This window comes from Schistocerca piceifrons, chromosome 9 (assembly GCF_021461385.2).
Source record: "Schistocerca piceifrons isolate TAMUIC-IGC-003096 chromosome 9, iqSchPice1.1, whole genome shotgun sequence".
Lineage (NCBI taxonomy): Eukaryota > Metazoa > Arthropoda > Insecta > Orthoptera > Acrididae > Schistocerca > Schistocerca piceifrons.
The window spans coordinates 118461928-118478497 of record NC_060146.1 but is presented as its reverse complement, the minus strand read 5'-3'; the positions used below and the strand labels follow the sequence as shown (position 1 = coordinate 118478497).

The following is a 16570-nucleotide window of genomic DNA, read 5'->3' as shown; positions in this document are numbered from 1 at the left end:
ATAACTATGTTTTGCCAGAATTATTCTCTTTTCTCTTTCAAGATGTTTGCGTCTATCTTTTGAGTTTTCCTGTTTTGTATTTGTTTCTTTCTTTGTGGCATGAAATTTAATTTGATTGTCGATAAGTAGTGGTCAGTTACAATGTTTGCCCCTTTCTGAACTCTCACATTCATTATTTCTTTTTGATTATAGTGTGTGATGGCTATGTGATCTATCTGGAACTCTCCAATACTTGTGTTTGGTGATTTCCATGTTTTCTGTTTCTTAGGAGGTTTTTTGAAATTTGTAGACGTTAATTTTAAGTTATGACCCTTGCATAGTTCTATTAATCTTTCTCCATTTCTGTTTGTCCTTTTGTGAGCCGGGTAGGAAAATCTCTTTATTGATTTGAATCTCCTATAAAATCAGATCATTTCAGCATGTAGCTACATAGCTATTTTTTTCTGAATCGACAATACTCCACTTGGGCTAAGAAAGGAACTGCAAAACTGATTTCTGAACTCCATGACATTGTTTGTAGGTCACTGTTGGTTTTCTGGATTTTGATGTGAGTTATCAGCAGGGTGGTCTACATGCTACTGCACAGATGAGATAAAATGTAAGCCATTGTAAATCCACACAAAGCTATGAAACAAACAAATAGCTTGAAGTATATCAGAATTTATTGAAGTAGCCAATACCTTTGTTTCCTTTCTCACTAATGTACCAAAAGGACATTGTACAGACCTTGAGATAATCCACAAAATGTATGCTTTCCATTATTTAATTGTCTGTGAGAATATATGCTCATTATGTGTTTTGTGAGAGGAAAGGCTTCATCAGTGACAACATAATAAGAAAATTTGCAGTCTTCTTCCAGCAAAGGTGTGGGTTCTGGAGGGGAAGCAGCCTCCCAACAATGCTTTACCAAAAGAACATTCTTTTAATAGTCTCCCATCATTGTTTCAGACATATTCTCCAATGTCAACTGATAAAAATAGTCCATTTGCATCTGAAACAATTAACAAGACTATTGATTATAATTATAAAATATTGATCCAGATTTAGCAGGAGATTTACTGTGGTGTGCATTCTGTTGAAACTGCCAATACAGTTTGGTATATTCCATAGTTTCCAGTAACGATAAGCTGTTTTCTGTTCTTATTGAGTTGGTGTTGGTAAATATAAGGAAAAAAATCAAAGCAAGCAATGCTTCACATTCTGGTCCAAATGGGAGAAGAAGGTATGAGTGGAGGGTGGGTAGGTCAGGGTCCTGGGGTAGGCAAAGAGGTGGATGTGGGGCAGGGGTCAGCAGAGATTGAGGTCAGGGCGAATACAGGATCGAAGGTTGTGTTGTGAGGACCGCTCCTGCCTACACAATTTGAAGAAGCTGGTGTTGTCTGGAAGGGTCTAGGTGATACAAGTTGTGATGCAGCCATTGAAATGGAGCAGATAATGCTCAGCACCTGTTCCACCATTTGGTGATCAGCTCCACACTCTGCCACAGTTTGGTTGTGGCCATTTGCTCGAGTGGACTGCTGGTTAGTGATTGTGCCTACATAAAATGCTGTGCAAACATTGCAGGAGAGCTGACTGCTTTCACTGGTGCCTGTTATGGGATAAGATAAGCCTGTGATGCGACTGAATTAGGATGTGCTGTTTGGGTGCATTGGACAGATATTGTAGCTAGGTCTTCCACAAAGACAAGGGGCACGGAGTGAGTGTGGCTGAAGGACAGACAAGGATATTGCGTGGATTAGGTGTACAGCAGAATACCACTTTCAGAGGGGTGAAAAGGATTATGTGTAGACTGCTGCTCATTTCCAGTTGTAACAATAAGCCCTTGTGAATAATACAGCTAATTTATTCCTGTCCAGGGTGGTATCAGGTAATGCAGCTGGTTTCAGGAGCTAGTGGATGGATTAGGGGTGTGGGATATCTGTCTGTGGTCTAGGTTTGTGGGATAGTGCATGTCTGAAAAGGTTTCAAACAGTGGAAAATCCAGGATGGAATGTAATAATATTATGAGAAGGAAAGTTGACACTCGCCGTATAGTGGAGATGCTGGTCGCAGATAGGCACAACAAAAAGATTTTCACACTTAAAGCTTTCGGCCATTGGCCTTTGTCAACAATAGACACACGACTGCAGTCTCAGGCAACCGAGATTGCAGTCATGTGTGTCAGTTGCGTTTGTGTGAGTATGTGTGTGTGTGTATGTGTGTCTGTTGTTGACAAAGGCCATTTGCCGAAGGCTTTAAGTGTGAAAATCTTTTTGTTGTGCCTACCTGTGACTCAGCATCTCTGCTATATGGTGTCTGAAAAGGTTTCTGTCAGACAGTCGGTATGCTGGGTGAGGAAATTATCATCACGACAGATGCTCTGTCTTTGAATGGTCAGACTACATGGGAGTGAGTTTTAGTGTGAGAGATATTAAAATGCAGGGACTGCTGATGATTGGGCCTGGACAAGGTAGCCGAGCAGGTGTGTATGTATGTCCGTACATATATCCGTATGTTTGTGAGTATATGTGCCCAACAGCGGTGAAGAAGGATTCATTCTAAAGCTATCAATGTTTGCAGCCTTGCTTATGTGCCTATCAGTGACTCATCTGCTGGGGTATATGTTGAGTTTCTGCCTTTACTCCTTCCATTATTTATATTCTATCAGGGACTTACCTTTATTATATCCATGTTGTTTCACAAAGTTCTCATATGTGGACTGCGTGTGATATACTGCTTTTCAATGGCAGTGCTCTCTGTCTTGTTATGCTAAACCCTAAGAAGTCACAGGTCATTGTAATATAACACTGAAAGCAGATAAGCAGACATTTTTGTGAAATAGTTTCTCCATTACCTGATGGTATCCAATTACTGTATCATAGAAACAGTAAAAAGTCTTGGTATAAGCGTAGAGTCAAGTTGCAGACAGGCACAATTAAAAGACACTGACATAAAGCTTTCAGCCACAGCCTTCATCAGCAGAAGAGAAGCACATACCATTCACACACACAAGTAAAATGCATTCTGGCCCGAGATAATGTAATTGACATCTTGACATGTCTTCTTTATGGTAAGTAGCAATGTGTCTTTTCCTACAGTGTTGATATTCCCACGTGCAGTTTCCATTGTTTGATCAAATTAGACAAAGATTAGTCCAGATTTTACTGCTTTCAAAACTTTACTACTGTGATGTAGTTCATCACACCCCGGGTAGTGAAAATTCCATGAAACTGAGCTAGCTATGAGCTTTTTTGGAAGATATGTTTGTCACATTTGGTTTTCAATGTACGAGTCCTACCTATGCTTGTTTAGGTTGGATGTGACCAGAAAAGTGACATAATTTTTACATTCTCTGTTTACTTCATTGTGAATGGTGTCCTCAACACCTCTTCACATCAAATATCAGATACCTATGATCATTGCATTACTGCTATACCTGATTAGATACATCCAGCATCTTGGCTGTACCTTTGCATAACACTAAATCTTTCTCTACTTCCTTCTCCATTTTAACTAAATGACTGTGGAGCAGATTATGCTGTGACCTGTGTATTATTCAAAACCACTCTACATTCGAGAGGAGATAAACCTTTATCTTTTATCATTGGCATAGTCTCCCTCTCCACATATATCAGCTACTTTCTTTCAGTTCAACAGGGAACTAGTATCTCTGTCACATTGTAAACTGTCCCTGCTCTTCTCACCCCTTTCTATTTTTGTTTACTCCCTTCCATCTCATTTGCTAATTGTGGCTGGCTCTGAGCACTACGCGACTTTAACTTCTGAGGTCATCAGTTCCCTAGAACTTAGAACTAATTAAACCTAACTAACCTAAGGACATCACACACATCCATGCCCGAGGCAGGATTCGAACCTGCGACCGTAGCAGTCGCTCGGCTCCAGACTGTAGCGCCTAGAACCGCACGGCCACTCCGGCCGGCTTTGCTAATTGTCCTCTATTAGTTCTCACTCTTCTTGTGATAGTGTATGGCAGCTGGTGAGACTTATTGGTATTGGGTTGATTTACTTATATGAGAAAATCAACAGATAAAACAAACACAGCTGTCAGGTAAGTATGGAAGGTCACAAGAGTGTGTACAGGCCGTTAATCGCAGAAAACTGTGTGCATGGTAGCTGCCTCAAATGCTTACTCCTGCTATGAAACAGAGAAGATTGCAACCCTAAAAACAAGAGAGTGCCAATGGAATTCTGCTACAAAGGATTACCAATGCTAAAACAGTTCAAGATGGTGCCATCAGCTGGCAAAGTCATGCTTGTAGTGTTCTGGGATGTTCAAGGCACCACCATAAACACTTGCAAGTCCCTCAGAAAACTGAAAGTACAAAATCGAATGGTTTGTCCACACCTGGAGTACTCTGTCCTTCAGCATGACAATGCCAAGCCAGACACGAGCACTGCAACATCTGCAGCAATCCGATGCCTCGGGTTCACTGTCGTCGATCATCCTCCGTACACTCACATTTGCCCCACCCTATTTTCATCTGCTTCCAAAACTTAAAGAACACCTTTGAGAGGTTTATTATGATAGTGATGAAGTGGTGCGAACAGAGGTGAGGTGGTGGCTCTGTCAATAAAGTCGAACATTCTACAGTGACGGTATCAACAAACTGGCCTCTCATTGGGAGAAATGTGATCGTCACCAGGGTGACTATGTTGAGAAGAAGTATGTAGACATTAAGAATAAAGAGATACAATGTTCATAACATTTGTTTTATTCATTATTTTTCGCATAAAAAAGTGGCATTACTTTTTAGCATACCCCGCATATGCACGTGTGTGTGTGTGTGTGTGTGTGTGCACTATGATTGTTCATTATCATCATCATCATCTTGATCATTACATATTGCTCATATATTATAAAAGTTACAGTATTCACTCAATGATGATGCCTGCTTATATTTTGAAGACAGAAATAAATTCATAAATTAATAAATACTGTTACTGAACTTTAGGGCAGAGTGCGAAGTGAGGCTGCAGCAGCTAGAAGCAGACTGCAGGGCACGGCTGGAGGCATCGCAACGGGCACGCGCTGAGGAGATGGCGAGGATAGAGGCGGAGGATGAGGCGCAGCTGCGGGAGGCGCGCGCACGGCTGGCTGCCAAGCAGGCGGAGCTGCAGCGACAGGTGGACGCTGCGATCGCCGAGAGGGAGGCCCTCCTGGCCAAGCACAGGAAGGTAGGTGGCTGGCACCACTTTGTCACCTCACTGTGTACATATCAAAGTCACTGACTTACAGAACACGAGGCTTGTTATGAATGTACTGAAAAACTGCCTGCTAAGTTACTTTACAGTACTTCTTAATATACTATAGATCCTTTGAACAATAAACATGCCCAGTGATTGGAAGAAAGCAAGGGCACATCCATCTGCAATAAGAGTAACAGAAGTGTTCCATAGAACTATCATCCAATCTCATTTGCAGCTGTAAAAACCCTAGAACATACTATGAGCTCAAACACTGTGAGGTATCCGATCAGAATGACCTCCTCTGTGCCGACCGACCCAGATTCTGAAAACAGCGATCGTGTAAAACCCAACTTGCACTTCTCTCACATGACATCCTGAAAGACACTGATTGAGGCAATCAGGTGAATGCAGGATTCCTCAGTTTCCGAAAAGTATTTGACTTGATACTGCTCTACACTTGTTATCAAAAGTATGATTCTATGCGGTACTGAGGGAAATTTGTGACTGGACTGAGGATTTCATGATACAGAGAGGATGGACCTATAATCTCAGAAGGAGTCTTTGACAGAAAAGAAATATATTAAGATACGTCCCAGTAAAGTGTGTTGGAACCATTGCTGCTCATGTTGTATATTAGTAAACTCATAGGTAATGTTATAGTAAACTCTGATTCTTTGCAAGTAGCTATGTATAATGAAGCATTATCTGAAAAATGATGCACAAATATCCATCCATATCTTGATAAGATTAACAGTTGTGGAAAGAATGCCAACTTAATGTGAATGTTCAAAAATATAAAATTTTGCACTTCACAAAGCAAAAAAATGTAATATCCTGTGACTACAACATCAACAAGTCACAACTGCAGTTGGTCAACTCATATAAATATCTGAGTGTAACAGTTTGTAGGGATATGAAGAAGAATTACCACATATGCTCAGTCATAGATAAAGCAGTTTTGAGACTTCAATTTGTTTGTGGAATATCTTAGAAAACTGGGAAAACACAATTATTTTGCTTATATGTAACCCATCGTATAATACTGCTGAAGTGTGGGCGACCCCTACCAGATGGGATTAACAGGGGATACCGAGTGTATACAAAAAAGGACAAGGCAAAATCCTACAAGTTTGTTTGCCTATCAGGAAAGCAACACAGAAATATTGAAAAGCCAAAACTGGCAGATTCCATTAATCCCACAAAATCCTTCTTAAGTTTTGAGCACTAGCAGTAAGTTGAGAGTCTAGATCTATTCTTTATCTCACATGTAACTCTCCCATAGGAATCATGAAAACAGGATTAGACTAATTACAGCATGCACAAAGGACTTAACAGCCATTCTGCCTGTGCTCCATATGGAAAGAAACTCTAATGTGTTTACCACACTAAGTACCCTCTGCTATGCACTTCACAGCTGTTTGTGGAATATGTACATAAATCTAGAGGTAGAAGAGATCAAATAATTGAACTATGCTTTACTTAATGTTGAAAATTCTTAACTTATAATGCCCAGCACAAATTGTGTGTTTCAGAATAGGTCTATCATCCCTTATGTCTAGTACTATTGTGTGCGTGTGTGTGTGTGTGTGTGTGTGTGTGTGTGTGTGTGTGTGTGTGTGTGTGTGTTTAGGAGAGAGAGGAGAGAGTCATTGAAATAATTAAGCTTAAAACTGTATATGCATGTAAAATGAAAGAGAAACCCTTAATGAATCATCTAAATGGTCAGTGTTTTGCCATATTTTCTGCTGAGAGTATGTATTATAATACAATAATTTGTTCCATACCATAGTGAGAGGTCACAATTATAAACCATGGAAAATGCAGATAACTAACTATTATCAAGTAGGAGTACTTCTGTACAATGATAGTAATGGTGTGTACATGTTTGCAACTTGTCTTGAAAATGGGGAATACTCAAGGAATTCTTAGAGACTCTAGGGGGAGCTGAACAGTTTATTGGTGGAAATAAATGCTCTGATTCATTTTGGCACAAACACTGTAAGGTTCTGTATCAAAAACAATAGCGTGTGGAGTCATGTAAGAAAATGTTTAAGAAGTGCATTTGATTGTAATATTTGTTGGTTGATTGCAGCCACTTTCAGCATACTTGCAGATGTTGGCAAACTTTATTACCCTTCATGGCTTCTCAAGCTCCAGGTCTGTCTCCCACTTAACAACTGTGAGTGTCCAGAAAGTAATATTTTTGTGAAAATTTTTCATGTAGCTGTGAGCTCATCATTCCACATAGAACCCAGTTTTTTTTAATTGTACAAAAAATTATGTATATGGATCCGTAATTGAATATGAATATTGTATATCAGCATTGAATATTGAGGCTTTCATTCTTTTTATACTAATTTTGATAGAGAATATAGTACTTTGTCAACTTTCTCGCAGTGCCATACTTAAAGTCAGTGATCGTTGTACTGTAAAGAATGTCCGTTTGAAATGTTGATATTGTACTCGACTTATATTACATTTGAGTGACCACATTCTAATATACTACATGGCAACTCAAAATATTTTATTTGCATCCTTAAAAACTACTAAAGTAAAACTTGTTCTTACACACAGTCAAAAATGATTGAGAAAAATTTAGAATTTTCACCTGGAAATCTCATGACTTTTGATGAATCGAAACTGCCAGCCTGTTGTAGGTTTTGCTTTGGCTGGCATTTTAGTATTGTACTGTTATTCGTGGCCACATATTGTGAAGTATAGGTGTAGAGCTTTGATCTCTGAGTGGGAAACATGAAGTAGTTTTTGTTTTGGAACTGTACACACACTGAAAATTTTTCCCACTAATGAAGCAGAATTTTGATACAGGGTGCTTCAGAGACACTCCCACTACTTCACAATTTAGTGAATATTTATTGTGATAATTTGCACAGCTGTTATTTAAAGTTTTTAGAAAATGTATCAAATATTTCATATTTTTTAAAAGATTTGTTGCGACTACCAAAACTAAATTCAATTTCTGGCCAAAGCCCTTCAGCATGTCAGGTTTAACCATTATTAACCAATAAATCTGTTGTAAAAGGAAATTTATTACACCATTGTTTACCCATGTATGCCACAGAAACAAATATCAATGAAGTGATAATTCTAAACAGCTGAGCAACTGTCATTTTACAATATGAGCCCAGATTCACTCACATACGTGCAGCCAGGTTATTGCCATGTGGCCACTGTAAGAAAAGCTGAGACAATTTAAGGAAGCAAGCCTCACAAGTCCAAAGAGTATAAGCGGAGTCGTCTGTTTAAGATAATGAGACAATATTAGAGAAGGAAAGTTGCCACTCACCATGTAGTGGAGATGCTGAGTCGCAATAGCCACAACAAAAAGATTCACACAATTATAGCTTTCAGCCAGTAAGGCCTTTGTCAGCAATAGACACACATAAACACACGCACACGCACACACAAACTCATGCAAATGCAACCTGCACACACATCTGCAGCCTCAGACAACTGAAACCACACTGTGAGCAGCAGCACCAGTGCATGATGGGAGTGGCGACTGGGTGGGGGTATGGAAGAGGCTGGGGCGGGGAGGGAGAGGGATAGTATGGTGGGGGTGGTGGACAGTGAAGTGCTGCAGTTTAGACGGAGGGCAGGAGAGAAGGTGGGGAGGGGGTAATTAGTGGAAAGGAGAGCAATAAAAAGAAATTAAAAGACTGGGTGTGGCAGTGAAATGGCACCTGTGTAGTGCTGGTATGAGAACAGGGAGGGGGCTGGATGGGTGAGAACAGTGACTAACGAAGGTTGAGGCGAGGAGGGTTATGGGAATGTAGGATGTACTGCAGGGATTTCCCTGCAGTACATCCTATGAAGATAGTGGAGAACACTATTACAGCAGAACTTCTGAAACAGTCTCAACCAGAAATAAAAAAAGAGCTAAAATTAATCTTCGAGAAAACATGGAAAACAAAAAATTCCTAAGAGAGTGGAAGGTAGCCTTGATATATCCACTTGACAAGAGAGGCAATAAACATGACGTTAACAACTACAGTGGAATTTTGTTGCTACCAGTTGTGTATAAAATATTTTCCAAGATTTTATTAGACAGGAGAGAAACAATATGGACAGTCATTTAGGTAAATATCAAGGTGGTTTTAGGAAGGGCAGACCATGTTCTGAACAAATATCTAATCTAAAGTCAATCATTCAACACAGATTACTGAATTCAAAAGACACTTTAATTATGTTTGTTGTTTTCAAAACAGGTGTTAATTCTATTGACAGATAAAACACAGACAAAATAATCTGACAATTTGCTTAAGTCTACATTAGCAAATATAATTTGTGAAACACTTAGCAGACACAGTACCTTACGTGAAATTTATGGGCGAAATATGTCAACGCTTCAAAATAAATACAGGCATATGGCAAGGTGATGGCCCAACATCACTTTTTGAAATTATTTTCTTAAAAAATAGCGAAAATTTGGAATGGAAAACCAAATGATTGTATCATTTCACCAACAAGGTTGGAAAGAAGAAACAAAGATGTTGGAATAAATTATCTCACATTTGCAAATGACTTAGCAATACTCTCTGAAAATGAGACATCTGCTGTAACAGAAATTAATGTTTTAGAAGAAATTGCCAGTAGGACCAGCTTAAGAGTTTCTACGGAGAAAACCATAATTTTTCAAACAATAAAAAGGTGCCAAAATTTCTGAAGGCAGATATTGGCTAAATTGAAAAGGTTAAAAATTTAAATATCTTGGGGAGATAACGCAAGAAAAACTTTGGAAAAAGCTGCGAGATAGAAAAAGATACATAAAATGGGAAGGCCATATTGTGTAACCTAACCTTCTTACAGCAGAAAAGGCCTATCTAAAAATTCAAAAATCTGGCATTACAGTACAGTAGTGAAGCCAGAATGTCTATACAGAAGTGAATGTCTAGCAGTACATTATCTCCGTCCAAACAGGCTTTGGAAGGCCCAACAGTACCGACCAGCCGCCGTGTCACCCTCAGCCCATAGGCATCACTGGATGCAGATATGGAGGGGCATGTGGTCAGCACACCACTCTCCCAGTCGTATGTCAGTTTATGAGACCGGAGTCACTATTTCTGAGTGAAGTAGCTCCTCAGTTTGCCTCACAAGGACTGAGTGCACCCCGCTTGCCGACAGCACTTGGCAGGCCTGATACTCACCCATCCAAGTGCTAGCCCAGCCCGACAGCACTTAACTTCAGTGATCTGACGGGAGCCAGCAGCATTACATTATAATTTAGATAAATTAGAGATACTAGAAGGGCAACTCATTAGGAAAATATTAGACCCATGAAAAAGGTGGAAGGTGGGAAATTGCTGATAATGGTTAGACCATGGACTTTATGGCTAAACCTATATTTTTCCTGAGTTCCTCATTGCAAATAAACTTGTACTTATGCCTTTCATGACCAATTAAACTCAAAACCGTTAATTTTATAGCACCTAAATCAGCCTGTATTGACATTATTGTCTATTTTTGCTCTAAAATCCTAAGAGGTACCTATTTCCTTAACATAACATACAATTCTTGCATTTTCAAAAGTTCAGAATTCGATATTTGAAGAATATTAATGTCAAAATCTGTAGCTCATATAATTCTTAGCAACCACCTGTTTCCACAAAGAAAGATATTCAATGGCCTTGAATTGGCTTTAAAAAAAGAAAAAATAAATAAATCTCTCTTTAGTTATACATGGACTCTCATTGCAGGAAAGCAAGGCCATTGTCGAATTATTGTTATCCACCTGTCAAACAAAGCTAATGATGGACATATAAGTGTAACATATTTACTGTTCAAAATCATTTCTAGTTTAAAAGTGTGAATAGTTCAATGGAAGAAAATGCCGAAAACAGCTAGTACAAAGTCTAGTCATCCAGGACTGTGGCTACTAAAGTTTCCACACTATATGACAGATGGGAAAATTACAGTCTAGCAAACATGCCACAAAGAGGTTAGTTATATTTTTATTCTTTTAGTTTTTCCTGCAATTTAGGAATTGTGAATTTCTTCTCACATCTTTCGACACCAGAGGATTTGTGAAGCAAGTTATATTCTAAATATTGTTTAAAACTATGCTAAGAGACACTACGGATCAACTGTTCACTCTTATTATAATTTTTAAGTTGCTGAGTTCAATTTTCATATGAAGGAAAAGTAAGCCACATGAAAATGTCATACCTACAGGACAAAGCATAAATGTTTTTAAAATGATGCACTGAGTTTTGATTTTTTTAATTCAGAGTTGTAACAAAACTCCATTCAGTGAGCGGATAGCTTGAAAACTAAAACTGCTAAACTGTATTGTATGTTTTCTAAATTTTGTTTTGCTAAAATTAGGTATTGGCATCTCTTAACAGTATCAAATACTTTTCATACTCACTTCTATATAGCATGTTGTGTATTTCTTGTATTAGGTTTCAAGTGATAAAAAGTCCCACTTAACCCAGCATTTAGGTGGAGCGTTACATAAGGCAAATTTTAAATGAACGTCAAAATTGAAGTAAGTGCTTTTAACGAAGACATCTGATGAATCCACCAAAAAGAACCAATTCTGCAGTGACTTGTCATGCTATTGTGCCAACAAACACCCCTTTTCAAAAACTAGAAAATCCTAATTTGAAAGTTTTCTTGAGAAGTACTGCCACCAGTCTGTTCCTGTAGAGTCAATACTGTAAAAAAATTATGTGGATTCATCTTACACTGATAAACTGCACCGAATCCTAGAAGATATTGGGGACTCTTGCATATGGATTTCTGTTGAAACAGTTCCCTGAGACTAACCAACAAACAACTGCACACTTTGTCAACAACGGGCTGAAGGTGCTATATCCAAATATCATGAATGAAAACAAGATGCTTCTGCCCTTTACAGATGGCACTGCTTGTAAGCTGGAGTGTTCATATTGCTTAAAGTATTCTACTCTTTGGTGCTGAATGTAACATGTATAGCACATGGTATCAGTGGTATAGCAGAACAAGTAAGGTTAGAATTCCCTAAAGTAAATAAACTGATCTCCACAGTAAAGTAAGTTTTTGTTCAGGCATCATCATGGATACAGGCATTCAAAGAACAACTTCTAGTTGTGTCCTTGCCATGTGAACCTGTTGTTACCCACTGGAGCACTTGGTTAGCAGCAACGGAATACTACAGCATGTATCTCTCAGCAGTCCAGGAGATAATTTAAAATCTATCTGAGCATGTTGTCTATGCAACTTCAGCAAAACAATTAAAGATCCCTCATTCCAATGGGAGCCAACTACACATTTATGGCAAGAATCATTTCCAAAATAGAAGGCTCAGGGAGACCTATCTATAACATCACTACTAGAGGAAGTTAAAAAGAAATTAATAAAGTCCCAGGTGAAGTGGTAGAAAAAGTATGGGCAAAAATGCAAAAGGTTTTTGCATAAGAACACTGGCCAAAGGACTTGTGTGCAGCAGCACACATACTTAGTGGAAAATCCAGCTTCCCTGATTGCAGCATTCCTGTCCAACATGTACCGAGAGGGAAGCATGCCCATCACGTCTGTTCATGTAGAAGATTCTTTTTTGGCGTATAAATTAATACTGACTGACAAATTTACTGTGAAGCCAACTATGGTCTAAATTTTTGAAACCACTGGTTTATCTGATATTTATTGAATTACATATTACACATATGTAAACATATGGCTGTGCGCTTTTCATGTCAGATTTTATCTTGGAAAAACTAAAAAAGTTTGGGATTAGTTTGAATATTAAAGTGACACAATGTTTGCTGTGTTGTGCTACAGAGCATATTTTCATTTCCATTGTTTTTAATGAATAATAGTCTGCTCATATGTTGACACTGTGTATTTTACATTATGTTTAGTTTTTCTGCATAACACTTTTTAGGGCCTATTTTAGATTTTATATAGCCTACATGAGGTACTGAAAGAGCCTATTTTAGGTGCCTACAATGGATTTTTATGACCTAAAAAAACTGCAGTCTAGTAATGATGAAATTTATTGAAACACATAAAAAGTATCAGAAGTAATGAGATGAAGAAGACATATTTTTTGGACATTTACATCAAATGCAGGACAGTAGATTCAGCAAAAAGATGTTCAAATATTTGTGGGATGAGAAGTAAACAAGAAGATGGGTCCAAGAAGTAAAAAAGGATTTAGAAAGAATAATATCAAAGCTGAAGAAACAACTGACAGATAAGTGTTTAGGGAAAAAGTATGAAATATGGAAGGATACCAAGGTGAGAGTACAAAGTGGTCAGAATACAGGAAGAAAAGTAAAGTGAACAGATGAAAGAGTGCTTGAAGAAAAGAAGAGAACAACAAATAACCATGTCCTTGCATTGATACAATGGAGGAACCAGTCACCTGGGCACCACTTTTCTGGATGTTTTCTTCTTACATTCTCTCTCAACTGCCTCTGGACATCATGATAGAACAATGCATTTATGCAGTGGCAAGGAGGGATAACCTTGTTCTGGACAGTTACTCCCATGTCGAAGAAACAGATGAGAACCAATTTCACATTACTCTTCACTTGCCAGGCTTTCTTGAGATAGTGTGATGACGGACTCTTTTTATTGCAACAACTGCTTCAAAAGAAAGCCTGGTTCACTTTTAAGGCTTTCATGAATTTCTCTGGAGACTTGCATCTGATACTGCTTGTCACTGAGATTTCGCAGGACAGATGTTGGGGCAATCCATCAAGTGCTCAGATTGTCAGACAAAATACTCTGACATGTCCCACAGCATAACCCCATGGTATATCCTATGTCTTGGGTATCTGCCTACAATCTTCCAGCACCTTATTCTGAACAGCAGAGACATTTTTCAGGAGTAATGCTGGTCAACAGCAGTCCTAAATGGGAATCATCATCGAATGGCATTCTGCCATCTTGAAAAAGTTCAAAACAGTCATAAGTTTGACTGTGAAGAAAACTGTTGCTGCAAATGCTCATTTTAATATGTTATGTGTTTCTGCAGAGGTTTTTCTGAGTCTGAAACAAAAGTATATGCACACACATTGCTCCTAGATACCCATCATCATCAATTTTATAAAACATGTAACAAACGAAGCTGGGCACAACCATCTAGAACACTGACTCATGAAGGTTGTGTGAGGTACCACATGCCAACATTTTGTTGCTTCCTTTACCTTAAGCACTCTTGCCTTCTTGTGTCCTTCCACCTGTCTTACCAAGCCAGTTACCAAGGGGCCTACAGTTTAATTGGACTCTGCAACTTGGTATTTTTACATTAACTACTCATTGCAATAGATGAAACACATGGTAAGCTACAGATACATATTTCAGGACTGACTGAGAACTGAACCACAAGCCTTTGGATACATACTCTGACACTTCACCACCATACTGATATACAACAATGCAAGAATTAAAATATAGATAAAGTGACTCATACAGAGTTTTGTGCTTAAAAGTTAAGTCAGGTGGATGAAGACAAGTATGTTGTTGGAAACATAATGTTCTGGGATGTGTCAGCCCTCCGCTTAAGTAGCAAAATACACTTAATGGTTTGATTTGGCATATTGAAAGTTTATAGCAACCTTCCATAAACATTTGTGATAGTGAAATACTTATCATATTTTGTTGCTTAAACGACAGGAAGTGTGTGACCCTTTATTTTTATTTTCAACATCCATATAGCTTGATATGGTGGAAAACTCCATAGACCAAAAACAATAATGAAAATCATTGTACATAATGTCAACAAAATGATGCTTTGCTGAGCTACCTAACAGAGACCAGCATTTCCTCAGGGACTAATTTTCAGGCCTATTGAACAATATCAGTTTGCTGCACTGGCTATTATTGTTACATTTAAACCATCCTTTTATTTTATATTGTTTACTGTTATCCAGTTTTGGCTGTTGAAGCCATTCCCTAAAGCATAGTATAACTTGTTAACGCACATACTTGGGTTGCAATCAGCTTACTTGTCTAAGTCCACAATTTTAGAAGCAGAGTGTGGGTGGTTGGATTGTAATCCCAATATGTACATTTAATGGGTCTACTCTGCACTTGAGCATGGTTTCAATATCCCAAACTATGCAGTATTTGAAATGTTTTCATTTATATAGTGTGTGTTTCTTACCATGTCAAACTTCTCCCTTTGTTGGCCTCTGCAAACTGTGAATGCATAATTCCCAATAGTGGAAGTGGACAGAAATATGGAGTTGTTGGTATAGTTATTATAAAACAAACATAAGATGTTTTTATTTATGAGCAGTTCATCCCAAAAAATATATAATTCTTTGATGATGCCAGATGTTAATCATAACACAATATTTCACAGCCCTTTTACATATAAGTGCACAGTTGAAAGTTCAGTACGTAATTTTGTTCACCTGCCATTATCATTACATTTTACACAGTTCTCATTAAATTCTGATAATATTCCTGCATGGTACAATCTGCATAGGTTTTCAACATAGTATGTGGTCTTGACTGACCCTAAATATAACTTTGACCACAATGAACTACCACTAACTGCAACTGAGTCACAACTAACTCCTCCCAGCTCATGTCTGGGTATTTATAATCTCAAACATTAGCAAGAATGCCTCACTTCACAGTTTTTAGTGATTTACAAGAAAATGCTTTATTAATTAATGTTATTAAATAGAAAAGTGGAAACTCCAAGTTGGAATATCAACAATATATGGAAAAAGATAGCGTGCTACTCACTGTAAAGATAACCTGTTGAGTTGCACACAGGTGCAATGAGAAGACACTTACACATTAGCTTTCAGCCAAAGCCCCAAGGGATAGCAGCTAAGGGTGAGGGAAGAGAAGAGCACTATATAGTGGAGTGTACAGGGACTAGACTGCCAAAAGGCACAGCAACAGCATGCTGTTTGGCAGGGAGGTGCGGAGGGGGAGAGATGGAACAGGGAACGAAAAAGGAGACGAATGATGAAGGCGAAACATGGGCTGGTGCATTGGCAGAGGGAGGCACACAAACAGGGTGAGGTGACAAGAATGAGGAGGAAATGATAGAACAGAGGGGGTGGAAACTCCCGCTGCTTCCCTTTTGTGCCCTTTGACTGGTTTCTGTACAGATTATAAATAGCCTTTTGCTCCCAGTATTTCTCCCCTGCCACTTTCAGAATTCAAAAGAGAGCATTCCGGTCAACATTGTCAAATGCATTCTCTAAGTCTACAAATGCTATAAATGTAGGGTTATCGTACTTTAACCTCTCTTCTAAGATAAGTTATAGGGTCAGTGTTGCCCTGCGTGTCCCTACATTTCTACAGAATCCAAACTGATCTTCCCCAAGGTCACCTTGTATCAGTTTTTTCATTCATCTGTGTAGAATTTGTGTTAGCATTGTGCAACTGAGACTTATTAAACTGATACTTCAGT

The 16570-nt window shown here is 38.5% G+C and overlaps 1 protein-coding gene across 1 annotated transcript in view; it reads left to right on the top strand.

Annotated features, from left to right (window-relative positions):
- LOC124717004 (centrosomal protein of 164 kDa) overlaps positions 1-16570 on the top strand; it is a 630067-nt gene that overhangs the window by 487834 nt on the left and 125663 nt on the right. The window contains exon 15 of the mRNA XM_047243631.1: positions 4953-5175. Coding sequence (XP_047099587.1) covers positions 4953-5175 — 223 coding nt within the window. The remainder of the gene's footprint in view (positions 1-4952; positions 5176-16570) is intronic.